Source organism: Miniopterus schreibersii, assembly GCF_964146895.1.
Source record: "Miniopterus schreibersii genome assembly, chromosome: 7".
In the NCBI taxonomy this organism is placed as follows: Eukaryota; Metazoa; Chordata; class Mammalia; order Chiroptera; family Miniopteridae; genus Miniopterus; species Miniopterus schreibersii.
This window is the reverse complement of record NC_138108.1, coordinates 65,138,765-65,164,682: the sequence shown is the minus strand read 5'-3', so window position 1 is coordinate 65,164,682 and position 25,918 is coordinate 65,138,765. Positions and strand designations below refer to the sequence as shown.

At 37.0% G+C, this 25,918-nt stretch overlaps 1 protein-coding gene across 1 annotated transcript in view; it reads right to left on the bottom strand.

Moving 5' to 3' along the window:
• The window catches only part of LRP1B (LDL receptor related protein 1B), a 1,542,074-nt gene that overhangs the window by 283,466 nt on the left and 1,232,690 nt on the right, over positions 1-25,918 (bottom strand). The window contains exons 42-43 of the mRNA XM_081143443.1: positions 7,333-7,522; positions 4,730-4,934 (exon numbers count right to left, since the gene is read on the bottom strand). Of these exons, the coding sequence (XP_080999569.1) occupies positions 4,730-4,934; positions 7,333-7,522 (395 nt within the window). The remainder of the gene's footprint in view (positions 1-4,729; positions 4,935-7,332; positions 7,523-25,918) is intronic.

Below are 25,918 nucleotides of genomic sequence, written 5' to 3'. Positions count from 1 at the left end.
TTGGAAAGGGAGTGGAAGAAGGGACAATTTTGCAAATAAACTATTAAATCTTTTTGCATTGACCTGAAGTTTTGATTTTCTTTATTATAATGATTTTTAGGAAACTAAGGTAGAGTGTAATAATGGAAAATGCTGAATTGTCTCAATATGGTTCTACCTCACAGGTATTAAAGGAAAGAGAAGACACAAATGAAAACAGTGTTATGTCAAGATATTATTTACAGTTATAAAACACATCCTTTCTTATCCTAGGTCTTCAAGTAAAATAGAAGAATTTCCAAGCTATTCAATGTGCTCTTTCTTAACTAAAAAATGTATCTATTTGATTAGAGCAGAACTGTACAGATTTTTGTTTTCTAAACACAGAAAGAAACAGAAGCTACTAGAGACTACACAACCTTTAAATCTTCACTGTATTAAGGTCTCTATAGTCTTAAGGTCTCTATAGTCAAACCATCTAGATATATCTTTATTAAAAGCCAGATGATTGGAGCATAGGGACTTTACCAAACTTGGTAATGTTTATGTAAGCAGTTAATACACAAAACAAAGTTTACATTCAATATTCCACTAAAATTATCATTTTAAAGGATTAAATAAACTTCCAACTCCCAATTGTAGTATTTTGTAATCCTATCTTTAATAAAATTAGATTACATACATTGAATAATTATTAATTTCCAATATGTATAATAAGTAAATTTTTTTTTTCCTAATTGCACAATATTGCATCACCTAAACAATGAGAGCAAAATATGAAGGTGAAAGAAATACTGAAAACAAAAGGGAAATCCTTATGTAACATGGACCATGGAAAAGGTGTTATGATATGCCAACATCTATTGGATATCTATTAAGTAGTTTTAGGCAATAATGTTCTTCCAATGATGGTGGGGTAAAAAGCTGATTTTTTTTTTAAATACATCTTTACTGATTTCAGAGAGAGGAAGGGAGAGGAAGAGAGGAACATCAATGATGAGAGAGTCATTGATCAGCTGCCTCCTGCGTGCCCCCGACTGGGGATCGAGCCCGCACCCGGGCATGTGCCCTGCCTGGGAGTCGAACCCCAGTCTCCTGGATCCTAGGTCAATGCTCAACCACTGAGTCACACCAGCTGGGCTGACCTTTGTCTTTTGAAACAGCTTTGATGAGTCCACCTTGAAATGATTAACCTGTCTCAGCATAATAGGAATGTGTGAGGTGCACTTTGAAGAAGCGTATGCAGAGGTTCTGTGTGTTTCTTAGATAGTTACAAAGGGGCGGTGTGCCACTCAGAGCTAGATGCTGTCTTCTCCCACATCAGACGCTAAGGGTCTTGTAATGTGTGCAAAATAACGTGATCATGCCCACAAGCTGCGGGTTCTACTTTGTAAAAGACCAAATCTACTTAGTTCATTAAGTAAATCAGTGAAACCTAAGATTCTGCTGGGCATATTTCATGTTCAATTATAAATTAAAAGGATATGGATTGTAACATATTAAAGAAATTTGAATAAAAGAAAACAAATTGACTGTTGGCTGTAAGGCCTGTAGAAGTGGCCACACCTGTGCGCTTAGTTGGCTCTGTTTTTCTAAATGAAAACTCTTCCGAGGATGCACAGCGTGGAAAGGGCTGGCTCGCAAGGAGACCACCAGCGACAGGGCCCTGCTCCTGCCACGCGTGAGGCTTCGGTGCTCCTGGGAACCTAAACTAAACTAAACTAAACTAAACTCTGTGCCTCACTTTCTTCATCAGTAACATGGAAAACATCATAAAAATGCCTACCACAAAGGAATGCTATGAAAATAGAATGAAATGTAAAGTGTTTAGCACGATATCTAGAGCACCATTCATATTCAGTGACTGTTCGCTGGTAGGATTAGTAGGTTGGTATCTCTTAGAAGTCTTAAAAAATGAAAAGAATAGTGCACGGAGTCTTTAAAACCGTGAATAAAGTCCTTAAATAAAATTTTGCAAAAATGTTAAAAAAAAATTAAATTCATTATTTATTTTATTAACAATAATATTACCTTTGTTTTCAATTAGAATTCATATGAAGATAAAGATGGGGAAATATAGAGGCACATAAGAATGTAATAAGCTTAAAAATAATTTCCTAATTTTAGGGCCTAACCAGATTTCTTTTTCTTGATGGTAAAGCTGATTTATTGGGGAAGTAGAGGAAAAGGGTTATGTAGTTCTAAGTTTGAAGTAAAATTGGTAAGTGTCCTACCGGGGAATAAAACCATAGTCTTCAAAGTAATGTTCTTTGCTTGACATTTGCATCTCTACAGGACAGAAATTTTTTCTAGCTTTATTAAAATATAATTGACATATAACACTGTAAGTTTAAAGTATACAGCGTAATGATTTGGAACGTATATACTGCAAAGTGTATATATGCTGCACCTCAAGGAGTTTTTGTGTTTGTTTTTGTTTTTTGCTTTTTGGGAGTTGGTGAGAAATTTTAAAATATACTCTCTTAGCAGATTCAAATATATAATACAATACTGTTAACATATCATATCCAGCCAGAAGTATCCTGCTTTGTACAGGGATGGAAAAATGAGTTAGAATTCTAACTAGTCTTATTTTTTTAATGTCAAAACAAATCCTTTAATTTATATTAGAGATATCTGATTACTGGACCACTTAGAGTAGCTATAATTGCCATATATAAGGACAGATCGGGGAGAGGAGAAAAGCAAGTATACAGATAATAAATTGAAGTGGATATAGGGTTGTTATGAGGAGTTATAGAAGCATTTCCTCTATGAGAACATACTAGAAAATAATACCACACCCAGTATAATGATTTACCTAATTGTCTTTTCAAAAGCATTATCCACTAGCATCATTTAAAATCTCTTTACTGTAGTCTGAGGCACATACTTTCACACTACATCCTCATAATAACGCTGAAATTTAGGTAATCTGCATATTGGAAGACTAAAATTTATAAAGACTAAATAATTTGCCTAAAGTCACACTGTCTTTAATTAATAAAAACAGACCAAGAATTTAGATAGAATTATTTGATCAGAATTTTTGCATTTAGCACAAACTGAACTCATCAGGTCTGAGTCCATGATTTCAATGTTCTTTAAGTTTACAGCTGTCCTGTGTCAGTACTACTCTCAGTAGCCACTCCACAATAATGCGGCCCTGTGCTAGAATGTAAATGAATGCACTTCCTCCTTCAAGAACTGACACGCACACGTGCACACACACACAATCTATTTATCTATATACACACATATACACACATATGTATGTATATATACATTTAGATAGTTGCCCTAAGATAAATGTATTTCCCTATATGATATAATATGTGTGTGTATATATATATATAGATACAGATATATATTATCTATCCAGATAGACCTATCGAGACACATAATATATATTTATATATGTATAGATCTATATTAAATTGAATTAAACAGTGTGCTTAAAGGTGTCGATTATGTATTAAGAGACTATGGACTATTGGTTGGTTACCTGCTTCTTTATATACTGTATATTGTGAAAAATTGCCACGCCTATTCATCCATATATTCTCCATGTCTGCTTTAGCACTATAAGGCACTGTAGTTGTGATAGAGAAAATACAGCCCACGAAGCTTCAAATATTTACCATCTAGCCTTTCAAGAAATACAGTGGAATATGCACAACCCAAGGGCACGGACAATGGTGGGGAGAGGGACTGGGGAGGGGATGGGACAAGGTGGAATGGGTCTTTGGGGAGAAAAAGGAACATGTGTAATATTTTAAACAAAAATTAAATAAATAAATAAATAAATAAATAAATAAATAAATAAACAAATAAATAAATAAAAATAAAAAATAAAAATTAAATTAAAATAAAATAAAATAAATAAAATAAAATAATAAAATAATAAAATAAAATAAAATAAAATAATAAAATAAAATAAAATAAAATAATAAAATAAAATAATAAAATAAAATAAAATAAAAAGAAATAGAGTGGAGGAGTGAAGAGCCTCAGCATCATTTTGTCTTTCAGGCGTGCACTGGAGTGGGGACATTGGGGTAGATTTCTCCAGTGCTGTAGCTACCCAGGTCTTACTCTCCTCAACTCTCGAGTTTTCCCAGTTGCTAAGGGAAGGGCACTGAACTTTCCTCACAGGATAAGGGAAGGGCACTGAACTTTCACCATTCTACAGACCCTACATATCTGCTGTAAGAGTTCTTCAGGGGCAGCATGAGACTCTTCCACTAACATTTCTTTTGGAACCCAGAGAAAGGAGACAGAGAATGGGACTGACTATGAAAGAATCCCATTTTTCTCTTTTCAAAGCATAGGTTGCTTTAAGGACCCAAACGCAGACAGAAGATCATTTCATTTCATTCTTTTCTAATATTCTTTTAGCCTAGGGTAACTAATCAACTTCATTTCACATTTCAAAAAATATATAAATAACAATGAAGCTTATGCAAATCACTCTAACAATTCCATTAATTAACAATTCAGTCAGTTATTGTTTCTCCAGCATAAAGTTCGTATGAGTCAAACTGTCTCTATGGCAGCAAATGCACTTGAAGAAAGTTTTCAAAACATTATCCACAGTTTTATTTCTCACTGAATGTATTATTTAATTGGATTGATTCAAACAATTAACCTAGGTTGAAATTCTTTCATATGCATATTATAGGCAAGAATAAAGCATATAGTTTTCAAATGTATCATGTTTACATTTATAATCAAGAAATTCTCAACTTACATGTCTCTGGGATCCATCATATTCACACCTTTCAATTTTTCCTAGGCTGCCATCTGAGAAATACAGTTTTTCTGCACGGTGGTCAATGGTGAGTCCATTGGGAGTGAGTATGTCTGTACTGACCACCACTTGAGCATTTTTCCCAGTCAGGGTAGATCTCATAATACTTGGATGCTGTTCGTTCCAGTTGGTCCAAAACATTAAACTAGTTAAAATAAAAATTGTAAAAATAAAAACATTTTCATTAACAATAAAATCATTAATAGAAACACAGCAATGTCGAACTATTTAAAAAGAAGCAAAATTATTTCTTATGTGCTAGGATCCGTAAGGAAGTCTAGGTATTAACGGGCGATGTGAATATTATATTTACATGTATATGTTTTTCATTTTTAAAAATAAGACCTGGAAACTCTTCCTGAAAAACAATTTCTTGTGCATTCTCTCAAATAGTAATTTGATTAAACTGAGTTTGATGCATAGTCAGGATTTATTATAATCAGGTTCAAAACAGTTGTCTTAAATTTTCTATGAGCTGCAAAATACTCTGACTTATTAATATAATTTTCAGCAGGTTTAATATGACCATTTAGACATTGTTCTTACCCTATTTCTTGTCTTCAACTGGTGAAAATCAAAATCACCCTCTCCTTCCAGGTTTGCTTTTTAAATTCTGCATCTTCCTTTTATATGTTTCAGAAAAATAAAATTACTAAACTCCTATATTTCTTTATTATGTAATTGTTTCCCTTCTCTTTCTCAGTGTGATTTTTCTATAAATTACAATGTTGTTTCTGGAATTCCAGGGGTTAATCTTAACCCTTAAACATAACATTTGTTACTTAAAGATTTTATAGAATACTTTAAATCAGTGTTTGTCCAACTATTCCTTGAGGACGTCCTAGGATTACACGGCAGCCCTTAGAGGTCACTGGAAGAGTGGAGAGGCTGCAGGGTTCCAATCTACAAGCCCTATTTTTACTGAAACAGCTTTTCTTTTGCTTTTTTTAGGGCTGTACCTGAGATTTATTAGAAGATCAAGTGCTACTTCTCAGAATGGAAGAGGAAGGAAAGAGGGAAGGAAGGAAGGAAGGAAGGAAGGAAGGAAGGAAGGAAGGAAGGAAGGAAGGAAGGAAGGAAGGAAGGAAGGAGGGAGGGAGGGAGGGAGGGAGGGAGGGAGGGAGGGAGGGAGGGAGGGAGGGAGGGAGGAAGGAAGGAAGGAAGGAAGGAAGGAAGGAAGGAAGGAAGGAAGGAAGGAAGGAAGGGAGGAAGGAAGGAAGGAAGGGAGGAGGAAGGGAAAAAGAAACAAAGAAGAGAAAGTAGGAGGAAGGGAGGGAGGCTGACAGGAAGGCTGCTTTAAATATTTGAAAAAATATTCTGAATAAATACTGACAAAGAAAAATTATTTGAAATAATATTTCACATTTATAGCAAGACTGCATGTATCATTTCTATGTATAATCATTTAGAGGCAATGCAGCATTGTAGTCCAGGCATCTGAAAGCCTGTGTCCATCTGAACTAAATCACCAGAGCTGTGAGAAGTCAACCTTCTCTCAACATTCATCTTCTAACCTCCAGAGTCTTTATTTATAAGGTGAAGGTACCTGACTAAGTGAATTAAGGCTAAACTTACTTCTAGCTCTATAAGAGTGTCCAGCTTTAGTGACTCTCACACTGAGTAATTTATGTAGCTCTTTCTTCTCTCAAGTAGTCAGGGACAGTGTTTAATGTCACTGGTTTTTATTCTTTGATTTTTCTTCACCACACCTGAAAAGAGCTCTTCTACTTCTGTTCAGTGAGAAAGCCAGGTTGGTCTGATCTTTGTTCACTTGTTTCACTTCAGTTTGAAGGATTTTCTAGTAGTTAACAAATATCTTACCATATTGTATGAGAATGGAATCTCATAGATATATTTTTTTCTACTTAACATGAGCTTTGTTCTTCGGTTTTCATATAATTATTTTTATATGGCATCCAAAAACACCATGGCTTTTTTCCGATTTGTCTTGTTTTATATTTGTTCCATATTATAGCCTGATAATTTTCTCTTGCTATGAATTCTTTTAAGAATTATTATAAATGTCTGCACATTATATCATTAAACATATGTGGACTACTTAAACTGTTGTCTAGTATCAAATGTTGAAAATATAGCTGCACACAAGATTTGTTGTTTTTTGTTTTCTCAGTATTTTAATTAGAATGATCCCCAGATGTTAAAATTACTAAGTTAAATTACAGAAATACCTTTTAGTTTTGAATTCATGTTAATAGTCTTTTCAAATTTATAATTTCAATCAGCTATGACCTAATGTCTTCTTCATATGCCATTTCCAGCACAATATTGTCTCTAGTTTCCCTGTGATTACTTAAATTTGCTTGACTGGATTTTTCATGGAGGTGATACTTGGCATTCAAAGAGCACAGATTTTCATTATTCACATTTACACTGTTTCTATAAAAATTAGTTTTGTGAATTCTAAAAAGAGAATTTCAAAGGAAATCTTTATTTTTTAAGTTAATTTATTTAAAACTTAATCTAACTTTGATAGTCTTTGACTTATACTTATAATAAAGAAATAAAAATGCACTGCTTTTTACTTTTGGCATTCATCCAGGGCTAGCACATGTGGATGGTCATCCTCTGACATGGTTATGACAGCTTCCCGGTCAAACGCTCCAGGCCGAGTCTGGTCCACTGTGTGTCTGGTGATGGATGAGGTAGTGGAGCTGGTCCAGTACAGTGTGTCCCAGGCTCTGTGATAGGCAAGTCCTTCGACAGAACCCACATCTGATGGAAGGAAGAATATTTACATTTTTATCTACAAAAGACTTGGCTTCTGGACAGAAAAAAAAAATTTAAATATATATGTTTATCTATATGCTGTTGTATTAATAAGTTTTTCACAACCTCTTCAAAATAAAAATACAATAATGTGATAGTTATCATTGATAGCTGGTTACACACAGCAAAACTGAGCTGTGAACTGCTCATGGGAATAGTTTTTGTAAAAACATGTCATTAAAAACTGAATCTTCTCATTCAGTTTTTCTGGGAATATATCCTAAGGAACCCCAAACACCAATCGCAAAGAACTTATGCACCCCTATGTTCATAGCAGCACAATTGACAATAGCTAAGATTTGGAAACAGCCCAAGTGCCCATCAGTAGATGAGTGGATAAAAAGCTGTGGCACATTTACACCATGGAGTACTATGCGGCTGTGAAGAGGAAGGACCTTTTGGCTTTTGGCGCAGCATGGAGGGAACTGGAGAGTATTATGCTAAGAGAAATAATCCAGTCAGAGAAAGAAAAGTACCACATGATCTCACTTATATGTGGAATACAATAAACAAAATAAACTGATGAACAAAGTGGATCCAATAATATAGAAGCTTGAAACAAACTGAGGAATCTCAGAGGGAAGGCAAGGAGGAGGGTGTGGGTGGGGAGAGATTAATCAGGGAACTTCTATGTTTATGGACATAGCCCATGGACACAGACACTGGTCTGGGGAAGGCCTGGGGGTGGGGTGGATGTGGGGTGGAGGGGATCAGTGGGGTTAAAACAGGGACATCTGTAAATGGTCTCAACAATAAAAATAAAGAAACATTAATAAATAAATAAATAAATTAATTAATTAATTTAATTAAATTTAAAAAAACCTGAATCTTCTCATTAAAAAAATCAGTTAAATAATTGCCATTTATTTAGGAAAATGGTAGCTGCCTTCTATTTTTGTATGTTAAATATTAATTTTTGAAAAATATCCAGTTGCAACAATTTAGAGACACTTTTGAAATCATATGGCAGAGACACCATTCAGTTTTAATCATAATGAGTTTCCTCTTGATCTTATCCCTGGAGATGTCAAGAAAAAGCAGACATATCAAAAATTGTAATAGTATTAAGAAGCCGAAATCTAACTGCACCTTTGCAACTATCAGACAGTGATAGAGAATGTTTTAATAAATTAATGCAGGAAGTTCTTTGATTCTATCCAAATAATATGATATAAAAACAAAAGAGAATGAAATTAGCCTGGCTGGCTTGGCTCAGTGGTTCAGCGTCAACCTATGAACCTGGAGGTCGCGGTTCAATTCCCGGTCAGGGCACATGTCAGGGTTGCAGGCTCCATCCCCAGTGGGGGGCATGCAGGAGGCAGCTGATTGATGATTCTGTCATCATTGATGTTTCTATCTCTCTCTCCCTCTCTCTTCCTCTCTCCAAAATCAATAAAAATATTTTTTTAAAAATTTACAAAAGAAAGGAAATGAAATTAGTTGTCGGCTAAGGCATGCTTTAAAAGTTGTTGGAGAAAGATAAATGGTAGTACATAGATTCGAATACATAAAAATGACAATGTGAAAAGCAAGAGTAATTATTTCTTAAAATTGTGTTCCTAATCTCTAAGACAACACAGGGTAGCTATTTTATTTTCTGTAAAGGTGCTTGAGTACATGTTTAATTATAAACAAATTATTATACTTTTTCCTTCATGTTATCTGTTTTCCTCAGATTTATTACTCTTAGCATGTTAAATTTGAGGAAAAAATGTGTATAGCTTTGCAGTTTTACTAAGAAATTAACATTTAACAGGCAGAGGCTCTGTTGTTTTTCTCTCAAGGAACCTAACAATTCAGCTCTTCTGAAAACAGGTAGATGAAAAGGTTTGTTCTCAGGTTTAAAATGGGTAAATATTTAGTTTGGTGTTTGATAGAATTTAGTGGAAAAGAAAAACAATATTAAAGCCATTCGAACTAAATTTATTTAATGAGACTAAATTGTTGTCATTATTCCCTTTTTCTACACTCAATAGAAAAAATCCACTAATAAAAATTAATAACAACCATTTATTGAGCCTTGTCTTTCTGCTAGAAACTGTGTTCATTGCTTTGCATACATCACTTTACTTTATCTATTCTGTGAAGGTGGTTTTATTTTCCTCTTTTCCTAAGAAGGAAACTGAAACCTATGGTCACAGAACTGATAGTGTTAAAGCAACATTTCTAATGCAGATTCATCTCATTCCAGAGCCTATATTCTTTATACCACCATACAGAGATGGGTTTACAGCACCTGGGACTATTCTCGATCTACACCAAGCTGGACCCAAACAAATGATTCATTAGTTTTAAATTGTCTGACTCTGGGTGAATTATATAACCATTAATTTACCATGAGCAGTCTCCTCTCATACAATCAACAAAACAGTTTATAATAAATAATGTGGGTGATTAGACTGGAAACTTAAGCCAGAGATTATAAAAAAAAAATTATACAATCATAAAAAAAACGCCTTTTAAGCTCTTTTTGTCTGAATCATAATGTGTTCTTATTTGAGGTGAGTAGGTTGGAGGTTGACAATGGCCAAAGGTGTTTCAGTTATTAAAAAATAAATCATCCATTCCACGGGTTTTTTTGCATTATCAAATCACTTAAGAAATGATGAACTGTATTAGTAGTATAAGCAGCATTACAGTCCTTCATAATTCACAGATAGAATGAGAAACAGCAGAGCTTTTAAAAAAATCCAAGCAAATCAGAATCATTAATCCATCCTCACTCTGTATCTTTCTCTTGAACTGACTTTGACAGATGTCCTTCATGGCAACTTTTTCCTACAAATCAGGAAGAAACCACTCGGTATCAGTATTGAGATGAAGCAGATGGTCCTTTTCTATGGTTGACATAGTTCCAGGGTTACTCGAGTACAGAATACACCCCACTGTCCAGGTACAATTTATTTTATTTTATTTTTGCAATAGGCGACAGCCTGACAGCATAATCATAATCTGGCGCTACATTTATTTTATTTTTTTAAATTTTTTTTTTTCTGGCACTACATTTAAAAATATTTCTGTAACATACTTCTTTCTCAAAAAAATATCTTATTCCTTATCATTGTATTTGTCATTAACAAATCACCAATTAAAAACCTATATCAAATTTTAAAAATCATAAAAAATATTTTACTTGAGATAACGTAGGATAGCTATATCCATTTTGTGGTGATTTAATATAATGTTTGGTCAAGTGACATGTGTGTGTGCCCGTGAACATTAAGGTTCCTGAATCTGTTGAACGAGTACAGTAAGAACTTTGTATTGCTATTTCTGGCAGATAGTCATGTAGTTTGAAAATAAAGTAAAATACCTAACTATCTGGTCAACCAGTCCTAAAATATTGAACAGACTAAATCAATACAGAGTTAAACATTATTGGAACTCAAGGATATAGAATAGACATAATTTAAAAACCCCTCTAACAGTGCTAATTCAGCAGCTGCATATGTGCAATGGATCACAGTAAAAATACCACCTTCTCGCTTCATACACTTTCAAAGTAAAAGAGGCCCCTTCCCTCCCAGCCACCCCACTTTAATCAGGTAATTGGGTTTGGCTAAGCATGGATGAGGTACTAATGCGCTTTGACAGAAGTGAAAAGAAGTCAGATCATCAAATGATACGAGGCAGGCTAATAACTCAAAACCACTGCTAAACCTAATTTGCTGAATTCTAGTTTTCACAGCCAAGGGTGGACAAATTGATCCTACTGGTCGGCACATTGACACTGACCACTACTCTGACGGCTACTCAGCAGAGCTCTTAGCGCTGAAGCAGGAGCACCAGCTCCTTCCTGCCTGTGCGGTGTTCTAAAGGCAGGATAAGAGTTTATGGAATGGAAGGGGCAGTGAAGGATGGGCTTCGGAGGGAGCCACATGCACAAAACGTTGACATTCAATTGGTTGGAAAAACAGTCACATATAAATCCTACTGCAAAGTTAACAGGAAATAATATTTAACTCAAGGATATGCTACAACTGTAAAGCATCACAATGGCCTCCCTTGTTGAAAGTGTACTAATCCCTACTCACTGGCTTCTTTTCTAAAGCCAAGAAGTAGAAGAAAGCTTGCTGTTTGATGATCAGTACAGAGCTTAAAATAAAAAGTTTCTGGATGCAACATTCCACATCTGTCTTAACTTTGTAGTTTCTAGAGAAATGGGATTCTGGGTCCATTCCAAAGTCTAGACCCGATATTGAAAGTCTACACAGAGTACACATGGCTATGCTTTACTTTAAGCCTAATAAAACATTACTTAAATTTTGCCTAAATTCTACCTTCCTCTAAAAATCTTCTTGTAACTTTCTTTCTAGGGTCAGATAATCTACAGCTCTTCTTGTGTTCAGTCACCCTCATTGCAATGAGCCTATACTTTACATGGTTAAATTAAAACTTTATTTGATATATAAACCTTTCTTATGCCCAAATTCATCATAAAAATCTCAACAAACTAGAAATAGAAGGCAATTTGCCCAAATTGATAAAGGAATCTATGAAAAACCCAAGGCTTATATCACACTTAGTGGTGAATAAATGAGAGATTCTCCTATAACCAGGAACAAGACAAGAATGCCTACTAGTACCCTTCTATACAACATTGTATTGAAGATTTAGTCAGGAAAATTGGGAAAAAAAGAAAAAAGAAGAAAAAGAAGAAGAAAGAAAGAAAGAAAGGAAGGAAGGAAGGGAGGGAGGGAGGGAGGGAGGGAGGGAGGGAGGGAGGGAGGGAGGGAGGGAGGGAGGGAGAGAGGGAGGGAGGAAGGAAGAAAGAGAAAGAAAGAAAGAAAGAAAGAAAGAAAGAAAGAAAGAAAGAAAGAAAGAAAGAAAGAAAGAAAGAAAGAAAGAAAGAAAGAAAGAAAGAAAGAAAGAAAGAAAGATTCATCCACCTTGCAAAAAGTAAAACAATCTCTACTGGCAGATGACATGTCCTTATATATACAAAATATTAAGTAATTCACGATAAAACTATTAGAATTATAAAAACTCCAGCTAGATTGCAAGGTAGAGAAGCAACATACAAAATTCAGTTGTATTTTGTTCATTTCAATGAACAAAAATAAAATTCAGAAGACAATTCCATTTATAATAGCATTTAAAAGAATTAAAAATACAAAGCAGGGAAATAAAATTAGAAATATTTTAAGAAAAAATGTAATCTGTACACTGAAAACAATATCATTACAAATTAAAGATTTAAAAATAGAAAGATAACCCATGCTCATGAATTGAAAGGCTTACTATTGCTAAGACAGCAATAGTTTCCAAATAGGTAATATATATTCAATATAATCACTACCAAAATCCCAGCTGGCTTTTTCCCAGAAATTGATAACTAACCTCAAAATGCATATGGAAATGAAAGAGAGCAAAAATAGCTGAAACAGTCTTGGGGGAGAGAAGTTAGACTCACATTTCTTGATACTAAACTTACTACAAAATTACAGCAATCAAGACAGTGAGGTAATATAATAAGGACAGACATATAGATCAAGTGGAAGAGAAATGATAGTCCAGAAATAAACCATATGTTTATGGTGAGTTGATTTTTGACAAGGGTACAAGAAAAATTCCATGGGGAATATTAATCTTCTCAACAAATGGTTTGCAACAATTATATACTCACATGCTAAAGAATAATACTGGGTCCTTTCCTCATATGATAAACACACACACACACACACACACACACACACACACACACACTCAAAATGCATATTTAGACCTCAATGTCGAAGGCAAATTATGAAACTCTTAGAATAAAATACAAGACTAAATCTTCGTAAACTTGGGTTAGGCACAGCCTTCTTCATCATGACACCAAAAGCAAAATAACAATAAATAATAAGTTGCACTTCATAGAAATTAAAAACATTTGAGATTCAAAAGACACCACCAAGAAAGTAAAAAGCTAATCCACAGAATGGGAGAAAATATTTCTAAATCATTAATGTGGTAATGGGCTTGGATCTAGAATATATATAGCTCTCACAACTCAACAGTAAAGTAACACATAACCCAAGGAAAAAGTGAGCATAAGAATTGAAGTTATGCCCGGCCGGGCATGGCTCAGCGGTTGAGCGTCAACCTAGGATCCAGGTGATCGGGGTTCGATTCCCAGTCAGGGCACATGCCCGGGTTGTGGCTTGATCAATGACTCTCTCATCATTGATGTTTCTATCTCTCTCTCTCCCTCTCCTTTCCTCTCTCTGAAATCAATAAAGATATATTTAAAAAAAAAAAAAAAGAATTGAAGTTATTTCTCCAATGAGGTATACAAATGCCTGATAAGAGCATGAAAAATGCTCAATATTATTCGCTATCAGAGAAATGCAAATTGCAATCATACTTCACACCCAATATAATGACTTTAATAAAAAAATGATAATAACAAATTTTGAAAAAGATATGGAGAAATTAGAACCCTCATACGTTGCTGGTAGAAATGTAAAATGACTCAGCTGCTTTGGAGACGAGGTGGACAGATTTTCAAAATGTCAAACATATAATTACCATATGACCTAGCAATGCCACTGCTAGGTCTATACCCAAGAGGATACAATTATATATCCAAATGTACACAAATGTGCATTGCAGCTTTACTCATAATAGCTAAAAGCAGAAATGGCCCAAATGTCAATCAACTGATGAGAGTTGAATAAAAGTTGGCACTGCACATCTACATAATGGAACATCATCCAGCAGTAAAAAAGAAGGAAGCTCTGATGTAGGCTAAAATATGGATGAATCTTGAAACTATTATACTTGGTGAAGGAGCCAGTCACATAAGACGACTTAATCTATAATTCCCTTTACATGAAATGTTCATAATAGGGAAATCTTTAAAGACAGAAAGTAGATTGGTGGTTCTCAGTGGTTAGGGAGCATGGGGTAAAATAAGAAGTGGCTACTAATTGGTATGGGGCTTTTTTGAGGGGGTGGAGTAGTAATGAAAATATTCTCTAATTGATGGTAGTGATACAACTAAATATACCAAAAAAACATTGAACTGTGCACTTTAAATCCATAGATTATATGTTATGTAAATTATTAAAGGAGACCGGGAGCTGTCTTAAAGGAAACATAAAATAATGTGAACATAGACATCAATAAATTGGAAAATTTAGTTCTAATTTGGTAAATATGGATATTTTTATTACAAGTTTAGTCACAGGGTTGTTTGTTGTGAGTCCAAAAGAGACTTTCTGGATGTGTGTGTGTGTGTGTGTGTGTGTGTGTGTGTGTGTGTGTGTGTATGTGTGTGTATATACACAGGGTGTCCCCAAAAATGTATATACCTTTTGAATGATTATAAAGTCTGTGTTTATTAACACAGAGTTCATTTTCAAAATTTAAAAAATCTACAGAAATGAATTTTTTTTTCAATGCTTGTTTTCAAACTGATGACTGTTGTGGTCCAGGCACTGCTGATAATGTGAAGCAATGGAATCACAAACATCAAGAATCATTTTGTTGGGTATTCGTGTGCCCTCAATTTATATAATGTTGGTTTTCTACTGTAAACCTTATGTTTTATGTATTCCCCATTAAAAAAAAAAAAAAAAAGTCCTATGGCACTTTAGGATAAATTTTCTTTGTTCAAAGCTTAATCTGGCTTCACGCATTATTTCAAATCAGTTAAACCTGAAAAAGAGTGAAAATTATGTGAGTTATGAGCTGTTAAAGTGTGTATACATTTTGGGGGGAACATATATGTATAAAAATATTTTAAGGTATTTGGAAATGGTTTAATTAGTAGCCTATAGAGATATTGGAGGAAATTTAAATATCTACTATCTCCTCTTGAGTCTGCCTTAGCAAAATGCTTTAGAAATGATTAAATGGATCTCTATTTTCCCTTTTCTAACTACTTAACTGGTGAATGGATTGCAATACATTTCAAGGTGCATTGTTTCCCATAAATTAGACACCACCTCTCTGACTTGAAGACTTAGAGTCATTTTTTTGACATTAATAAAAAAATAAGATGGTTATCTAAAATAATTTTTAGGTCCTGGCTGTTGTGGTTAAATTGGTTGGAGCATTGTCCTGTACATCAAAAGGCTGAGGGTTTGATTCCCAGTCAGGGCACATACCTAGGTCTAGGGTTTGATTCCTGGCCATAGCACATAGGAAACACAACCAACTGATGTTCTCTCTCACATTAATGTTTCTCTCTCTCTGTCTCTCTCTCCCCCTCCCCCTCTCTCTAAAATCAATAAGCATATCCTTGAGTGAAGATTAAAAATAAAATAAATAAAACAACTTTCAGATATAGGTTTTCAATTTTATTTCCTTAGATTATTTAAGGACATTAACAAATCACATACCAGAATATACAGTAGAGGGTATGGGGCCAGGGTATGATCTGAATAATCTGATATCCATTCAGATGAAGGAAGGTCAAGTATACACTGCCAAATATTTAGAGTGACAACTCTAAACCACAGCAGTAACTTTTACCTGTACACTTTGCTCTGTATCTTTATGGTCTTAAATGTTGGAACTGTTAAAGAGCTCAACATGTTTTTTCACCAATCTAATTTACCAAAAACTAAACAAATTAAATTATAGTCTAAAAATTTAAACAAGGAGCAACTTTACTGAAAAAAAAAGTAATTAAACACCTGGAAAACATAGAGAATCCACTGAAAACTATTAAGGCTTCAGTAAGATGGCAGGCAATAAGTACATAAGTAAAACAAAATTCATAGTTTTATTATGTACAAAAGCAACGGATTAGATATTTAATGGAAAAAAGATACCAATCTAAGTCTCTACTAATGATGCCAGTTCTCATGAATGAACACATCTAAAAAATCGCATGACTCTTAACGGCCTGAATTTGACTCTTCTAGTAGATAAAGAATGGAAATGAAGCCACCTTTTAAGAAGGTGGATCTGTTATAACAGTGAAATAGGAAAACCCCAAGACAAGCAGAATGGGGAAACTGAGACAGACTGTTAAACAGCAGTTTGCAACCACCTAGTAAATCCTATCTTCCTTAAACCAACGACACTTAAGAGTAAATGGTTTGTGATGGAGGAGGGCGGGAGGGTGGAGGGAGAGAGTAACCAAAGAATTTATATGCAGATATGCACAACCCAAGGACAAGGACAATGGTGGGGAGAGGGACCGGGCAGGGGGATGGGGCAGGGTGGAAAGGGTCACTGGGGAGAAAAAGGGACATCTGTAATGTTTTGAACAAAAATAAAATTTAAATTAAAAAAAAAAAAAGAGTAAATGATTTGTATTATTTCCTTTCCCCAGCCAGAGGGTAGACAGCTTAAATGACCCTAATCAGGAAGACATATAACACAAATCCAATTAGTGCCATTTGCCAGCCACACCGATGAATATTCTATTACTGATGAGTATTCTGTTGATCAGGGTTTAAACACCAGCCTATAAAACCCTGACAATGACTGTCCCAGCGTGTACTCCTCCCTCCCTCAGGGAAGCACATCAGTGCCCTTTCCTTCTCCCCTCCGAGGGGACCCCAGGGGACTTGTAACCAGGGGAGCAATGGGCAGCGGCTGCTCATCCCAGGCTTGTCCTCTGAACCTGTCTCCAAGGCCCCCCAACCTGAACCCTTCTCTCTGTCTGACTTCCCAGTGAGTCAAAGCAGCCCAGCCGAGGCTCCCCTGTTACCTCTTCTGTGCCCCTCCCTTGTTTCAACATCCTAGGTATATTTTTGCTGCAGACAATAAATCTTTGCTTTATTTTCTTACACTTTGTCTCTTGATCGAAATCTTTCCCTCAAGAAGACAAGAACTGAGGTCTCCTCGTTGTCTCCCCCGTAACAGATCCTGCTTGGCTGGCCTGGCTCAGCGGCTGAGCATCGACCTAGTACCCAGAGATCGAGGTTCGATTCCCGGTCAGGGCACATGCCCGGGTTGCAGCTCGATCCCCAGCAGGGGGCTGCAGGAGGCAGCTGCTCAGTGACTGTTTTATTATTGATGTTTCTATCTCTCCCCGTTTCCCTTCCTCTCTCTGAAATCAATAAAAACATGTGTTTTTTTTTAAAGTGGATCCCTTAATTTGAGGCCCTCACCCCCCCTAATAACTCTACTCTCTCTTTTGTCTTCATTATCTTATTAAAACACTTTTCCCCCCCAAATGTAAGTCTTTGCAGACATGCAATTTATCTTTAACAAAGGCAAGCTTTTACTATCATCCCTAAAGCAGTTTTAATTCCCTGAAACCAGAGTATCTCAAATATTTCCATGTTAGAACAGAGTCCTTGCTTTACATTGCGTAACAGTAACAAAACTGGCCTATTTACTTGGTTTTCCCTGAACAAAGGAACAGTTTGCCCTTAAGGGAGCACTGAAACAGATTGACACAATTTAAACTAACAGTGTATTTTTTTTTTTCTTAACCTCTTTCATTGTGTGTGTGTGCTTCAGGTTTAAAAACATTAAAGATCTGAGTTTTAGCCTAAATCCTAGACTAAGCTGAAAATTAAATGGACCCAGACCTGTCTCAACAAATCCTTCTGTCATGTATCACCACTAAGGGAAAGCAAAAATATATAAGTGATAAAAATATTGAGCATATGGGTAATTATAATTGTGTCATTCTTTCAGGAGTAACTGGAGATGAATAGTAATTTGATCAAGATTAAGCTAAGATTGGTGTGCTCAGGGTTTCCAGGAAAAACATGAATTTCAAGGTATCAAAACCCTCAGATATGTCATCATTCCTCCTCCAGGAAAAAGCTAGGAGACCTAGTATGTACAGTCTTTCTTTGTAATATAATTAGAAAGTGACTTGGAATCTAAGATTTGTTCCTTTGTGAGAATGTGAGGTAAATATTCAGGTAAAAGCCATGAACCAGAACATTCTTGAGAACGAGGTATCTCTGCACATTTCCAGGTGTCTGGATAAGATCCATCATTTCCCTCAATCATTTCATACAATGCAAAGCAATCTCAATAGCAGTTCACTTGTACAGATAACACTTTCTTAGTATGAGAGAAACTGGAAAGTCCTTGTCCAAAACTAAAACTCAAGTGTACAAAGTTTCTCAAGGTCTTTATTCAATACGCGTTCCCTTCAATATGCGTTCCCTTGGTTTAAGGCTGACTCCAGGTGTTCTTTGATTAAATACTTTTTTTAAATCCTTACCCAAGGACGTGCTTAGAGAGAGGAAGGAACAGAGAGAGAGAGAGAGGGAGAGAAAGAAACACTGATTGGTTACCTTCAGTACGTGCCCCAACCAGGGACTGAACCCAAACCCCAGGTATGTGCCCTGTCCAGGAATCAAACTGGCAACCGTTTGGTGCACAGGACTATGCTCAACCAACTGAGCCACTCAGCTGGGCTACTTCTTTTTTTTGTAAATAATGCTCTCCAAAGGATAACTCATTATTAGTGATTAATGCTTTATGTATTATTGCATTCTATTATTTTTAATGGGCCATAAAATGTGGGCATTTTGCGGTAAGCAGTTAGACAGATCTAAGCAGAGCAAGGACAATGGGCTAGGTACAGAATATCCACAGAGGAGAAAGCAAAGAACAATTATAGGGTGAGACCTCGCCCCCAGGGTGACCTTTCCTTCCCTAGTATGCTGCTGGTCAAGTGGGGTTTTGAACCCCTGACCTTTCCTGCCTAGAGATAACATCTAGGCCTCACTTATATTTCAGCTCTAGGCCCAAAAGGCAGCAAGACCAGACAAATGACCCCATGCCTGACCTCAGGACCAGCTGCATTGAATAATGCCCCCCACCTCACCCACCCCACCACCCACCCCCGCTCTGGTGCCAACCAACCAATCAATCAATGGAGACCACAACTCTGAAAGGACACATCTGGAAAGCTGCTAAATATTCTATTAAGATCTTCCCCTGGACCTCCCCTAAAATCTCCACCCTTAAAACCCTCATAATGGAGGACTCAGCTCACTCTCCTTCCCAAGAACACACCTTTCCCTTCCCCTTTCCCCCACCTTCCAAATTCCCAGGCACTTTACCGTTACCTTACTCACTCCCAAGATCCTAAGCCCCTTCCTTTGCCTTCCGTCTCTGTGATTTTATAAATAAATGTTCTCTCACAGTTTGAGTTTAGGGTCTGAATTCTTTCCTAGCCAGAACTCAAGTACCAAGGTTGCTGAACCCACCGGTCAGCCCCTGGTGCTGTTTCCGCCACCTACAACAAATTTTTCATGCAGAAGAAGAAAAGGTGAGAAAGGTTCAAAAACAGTTTTGAGAGAGGCACAGAAATGAAGGCTTTGGGAATCCAGAAATAGTACAAGTGTCACATGGGTAATGCACCATTATATCTAGTTTATGAGCTATTCTCTGGTGATAAATTAGTAACTTTGAGAAAAAGTATTTCCTGTTCATTTGTCAATTGTGCATGTTTAGCTAAATAATAAATGTGGCACATAAAAGTAATTGGACAGAACACACACATGCAGCTTGTGAGGCTCTTATGATTCCCGTCCTAGAATGGACAAGGGCCTTCTTAACTGAGTTCAGTCAAAAGCAGCTACGGTGCTGACATCTGCACAATGGCCTTTTGCTCTTCCTGACAAATCTCAGCTGTGTCATCGTGATTTACATGCCACTCTTCAAAATGTCTCATTCTTTTTCTCTTCTTCCCATAATTCTCTCCTTACTCAGTTTTCATGGTTATAAACAGCCTTGCCTCTCTCCATAGTTCTATTACTATTCCCTCCTCCTATTTCTGAGCATTCCCCAGGACGCTTAGCGAATGTAAGATGGCCCAGGACTCCAACTATCAGTACCGGTATCATGAAACCTGACAAAGATGCTCTCCTAGCCCGGGCCCTCGAACCCTATGCTCTACCGAGCTTGATCTACAAAAACCACAGACGCTCAGCACAATGATTTCATGCACCGCCCTCCCCTACATTAAAAACTGAAACATGCCCTGGACAGTTTGGCTCAGTGGTGAGAGTGTTGGCCGGCAGACTAATGGGTCTTGGGTCTGATTCCAGGTCAAAGTCAGGTTCCTGGGTGGCAGTGTGTTAAATAGAAGTCCAAAAAATTGAGGGTTTACTGTAATGCCCTTCTTGCACTCCTTCAAGCACTGAAATTTCACTTATCTTGAAAAAAATATTCTCATAAAAAAAAATACCTCTCAAAATGCCTTCCTCATTTTAAGCTCTTCTCTCATCCCTCCCATTTTTCCATATACAATAGTATTTTGTCTTTACTACTATTTTCATCCTTACTAAACTCCATTACAATTAGTTTTATATCTATTTCCCCAGCAATGTTGCAATCTCCTCAAACACCCCTGAGTTATCTGCACAAGCACTGTCTTACTGAGGTTGACCACCCAGAATACAAAACTAGGTTCTCTATTGTTGTAGTCATTTTTTTATCTCTGGAACCTAGTGACGATAAGTAGTAAGTGCGTCTCAGGTCTGTTGCATTTCCAAATGAAATGCTCAACAGTTAATTTTTAAATTAAGTGTAGAAAAATTTAACGGGGTGGATAGGAGGATATCTAATTTTTAAGTTTCCTCTTTACTAAGAAATTTACTAAAAATAACCATATTGTTATTTTAAAATCACTCACCACAAAATTAAATGATAATGGTACTAATAAAAACATTTCCTTGGGCAATTTTTTTCACTTCATATTATCAAAAGTCAGTAATATGCTCTGATATCCTTAAAACATAAACCCTTTTGGAGGGAAACAATGTAAACAATGGTTTGGGACAGAAATGCTTAAGAAAATGGTTACTTTTGCTCTAGCTGGTTTGGCCCAGTGGTTAGAGTGTCAGCCTGCATACTGAAGGGTCTTGGGTTCGATTCCAGTCAAGGGCAGGTAGCTCGGATGCAGGTCAATCCCCAGCCCAGGTCGGGGAGCGTGCAGAGGCAACCCATCAATGTATCTCTCATATCGATGTTTCTCTCTCCGTCTCTCTCCCCCCTTCCACTCTCTCTGAAAAGCAAACAAGCAATGGGAAAACTATCCTTGGGAGAGGATTTAAAAAAATAATAATAATGTGTTACTCTGTTTTTCTCATGTCTTATGATATGTTCACCCATTTAAATTTTTTCTTACGTATACTAACACGGCCACTTGTGCATGGCATATATTCATGCCCTCACTGTTCCTGAGCTACTTATAACTTAATTGGCTTCGTCAATGTGGTTAATTCTGGCAAAGAGGTAATAAATGGAAGAGATGTGCATCATTTTTAACTAGAGACCAGCAGGGTAAGTTCTCTGTGCTGCCTCTTGCCCTGCCACAATGATCCTGGAAACCACTTGGTATGGCAGAGACGATTAGAAGCCGCCCGTATCTTTGAATCAAGGAGTAAAATCTGTTCTGGTGAATCAGCAGCCTCCATTCGGACTTTGCACGGCCAAAAACAAAATATGTGAAACTTAAAACAAATATGTTACTGAAGTAGAACTTAAGATATCAATCACGATATATCTAATTTTAAATGTTAACAGAAGACTGTTTCATGCTCCAACACTGTCGATTTAAATAATCTCCTTTGTTCAACCTAGAGTTGTTAGTCTGACAGTACTCATTCCTTAAAGGTCATTCTTTATTCCCCAAATCCTGTTTCTAAACTATCAGTGCGTTCAAAGAATCAATACCAGGGACTGCACAAGTGAAATCTAAGGACATATTATTATGGCCCATTCAAAAACCGATTTGACATGGTTTCAAAATGTGTATGCTACCCGGCCGGGCGTGGCTCAGCGGTCGAGCGTCGACCTAGGATCCAGGCGATCGTGGTTCGATTCCCGGTCAGGGCACATGCCCAGGTTGAGGGCTGGGTCCCCAGTCGGGGGCGTGAAGGAGGCAGCCGATCAATGACCCTCTCTCATCATTGATATTTCTATCTCTCTCTCTCCCTCTCCTTTCCTCTCTCTGAAATCAATAAAGATATATTAAAAAAAAAAAAAGGTGTATGCTGATTTTCTAAGACAGTTCATTTGATACAGGTATATACATTATTAAGAGATAGCATTAATGCCAATTTTTACTTAACTGATTATTATCTTAACATTTTTTTGGCAGAAAATTATTTTAACAAGCTACATTAAAGTTTTTAGGATCCAGAATTTCATCATCAATGGTTTATGAAACAGTCGACAATTTTACCCTCCGTTTATACTAGCGGCTCATGTGTATTATGTACTTTTCTTTGATTTCTTTCATTTTCCAATGATTACTAGTCCTGAAAAGCATTTGTCCGATGAAATAACTGTAGAAATTAAATAAAATAGCAACACTGCTTTCCATCTATCACATTCAAGTAACAATAACAGTTACAATTTATAATGTGCGTATTGAGGATACCCACGTACTAACTCTCACCTATGTCACAATTTAATGAAGCTGAACTCAGAGGTCAGAGAGCCTATAAAATTATAAGCTTATAAGATATCTAACTTGCTGAGGACTTACTATGTGCTTGGCACTATTTTAAGAGTTCGCATTATTTAATCTAAGAACTAAAGCTTTTGCGTGGTTATTGTTCGGCTACTTTGGTCTGACTGCACAAGCATTGCCTGTTTCGTTTCTCAGACTCAGATCTGAAAGGCAGAATGTGAGCATCTCCGGCTGTACAGGCCTCTGAAGGATACCACACAGGCGCCTGCATTTCATGTAAAAGGAAATAATGACAAAATAGAAATTTCAGGAGAATTTTATTAAGTTAGTAAGAAGGTACTTGGCAACAAATTTAGTTATACATAGAGCTATTATAAAAAGAAAAATCAGGTTGTCAACTTGATCTAGTGAAGTCAATATCTCTCTCTTAGACTGTTTTTAATAGCATGGGGATTTAATGTTAGATCTTCTTTCTGATCTTCTTTTCTCTTCCCCGATTTCAAGTTTTTCAGTGAACTTAAAGTGCTCCAGGGAAAAATACAATTTCACATAAGTCTACATGTTCAGGTAATCAGCAGTGCACTGCCTTATCAGACAGTTTAAAAAGAAGTAAAGAGCAAAGACTTCTGGTCAAGACGGTGGAGTAGGTAAGCGCTGTGCTCACCTCCTCCCTTGACCACATCAAAATTATAACCAAACTACAGAACAACCATCACTGAGAACCACCTGAAGCCTAGCTGAAAGCACTCCTATAACTAAGGATATACAGAAGTCACACTGAAACAGTGAGGAAGGGCAGAGGGACAGAAAGGGCAGGCCCCACATGCACATGCGGTGGTTCAGACATGGGAGGGTATATCAGCTGCAGAAGTTCCTCCTGAGAAACAAGGGGTCCCCATCCTATAACACTCTTCCTAGCCCAGGGGTCCAGTGCTGGGAAGAGAAGTCCCCATGACTTCTGGCTGTGAAAACCAGCGAGGACAGTAGCTGAGTGAAATGGAGGGCTGCTGAAGTTCCAGGGGTTCTCTTAAGGAGCCCATCCACGGATTTGCCCACTGGCATTCACTGGCTCTGAGCAACATCTTGAAAAGTGCTTAGGACAAACTAGGAGGAACAGAATGTTCTGACTTTAGGGGGAGGGCTAGGGGGCAGCTTTCTCCCAGACAGAAGTACAGGTGGACACCACTGTTCCTTCGCTGAGGCCTCCCCACACCCAGTCTGCAGGCACAGGTGAGCTCCAAGTCTGAATCTCCATCAACATGGTTAACACTGTTCGTCCTACCCTGGTGATTCCCTGAGGCCCTACCAAACCAAACTTGCTGGGCCACCCAAGCTGCTTCCAGTGGCTTTTCCATACAGCCAATCTCAGCTGGTGCTGGGGACTTTCCTGAAAACTCTCAAAAGTTCACAAATCCCAATAAGTAAAGGCTGGCCTTGGCATGCACCATACTTCTTGCTAAGCAGCCCCAAGCTTGGTACTAGTGGCAGTGGCCTTGGTTGGCAGCGTAGCATTTCCTAGGCACCTCCAAGCCCAGCACAAGCGGCAACCACTCGCAGATAATTTGTAGCTCATTCCATGTGGCCTTGGGCGGGGCACAGAAAGGCTGACATTGGCATGTACCAGAGCCTCTCCTAAGAGGCCCCAGAACCAACACACTCGGTGGCATTCTTTAGACCACAAAAGACATAGGGTGGGTGAACAGATAAGAAAATAAGACCCATATATATACTGCCTATGAGAAACCCATTTCAAATTTTAATGACCCACAAAGACTGAAAATAAAAGAATGGAAAAAGATATTTCATGCAAGTGCAAACAACAAAATAGCTGGGATAGCAATACTTATATCAGACAAAATAGACTTTTAAACAAAGATGATAAAAAAACATTAAAAAAAGGACCCGGCATTTCCACTTCTGGGTATTTAGTTAAAAACACCCAAAACATATATTTGAAAAGCACATGCATAGTTTTGTTTATTGCAGCATTATTTACAATACCCAAGGTATGGAAGCAACCTAAGTGTCCATCAATAGACAAATGGATAAAGAATACGGGGTCCACATATACAATGGAATATTACTTAGCCATACAAGAGAATAAAACTTATCATTTGTGACAACACAGATGGACCTAGAGGATTACATGCAAAGAGGAAGAAGTCGGACAAAGAGAAACAACTACCATACGATTTCACTTATATGCGGAATCTAACAACAAAATGAGTGAACACACGAAACTCATAGATAAAGAAAATATTTTGATGATTGCCAGATGGGAGAGGGTGGGTGGGATGGGTCAAAAAGGGGAAGGGATTAAGATGTGCACATTGCTGGTTATAAAAACAGGGATGAAGATGTAAAATGCAGCATAGGGAATAAAGTCAATAACTTTTTGTTTTTTTAAATATATCTTTATTGATTTCAGAGAGAAGACAGGAGAGGGAGAGAGAGAGACAGAAACATCAATGATGAGAGAGTCATTGATTGAGGCCACAACCCAGGCATGTGCCCTGACAGGGAATTGAACCCCGATCTCCTGGATCCCAGGTCGATGCTCAACCGCTGAGCCACGGTCTGCCGGGCTAAAGTCAATAATTTTGAATGGTGTCAGATGGGTACTAGACTTATGGAGGTGATCAATTCTCAACTTAAATAAATATCTAACTGCTGCCTGGCCAGCATGGCTCAGCGGTTGAGCATCGATCTATATGATCCAGGAGCTGGTGGTTCGATTCCCGGTCAGGGCACATGCCCGGGTTGCAGGATTGATCCCCAGCCGGAGGCGTGCAGGAGGCAGCCAATCAATGACTCTCTCATCATTGATATTTCTGTCTCTCTCTCCCTCTCTCTTCCTCTCTCTGAGATCAATAAAAACATATTTAAAATAACTAACAAACTAAACATCTAATTGCTATGTTATGCACCTGAAAATAATATAATATTGTATGTCAATGTAATTAAAAAATAAAATAAATATTTTTAAAAGCAGTAAAAGGCCT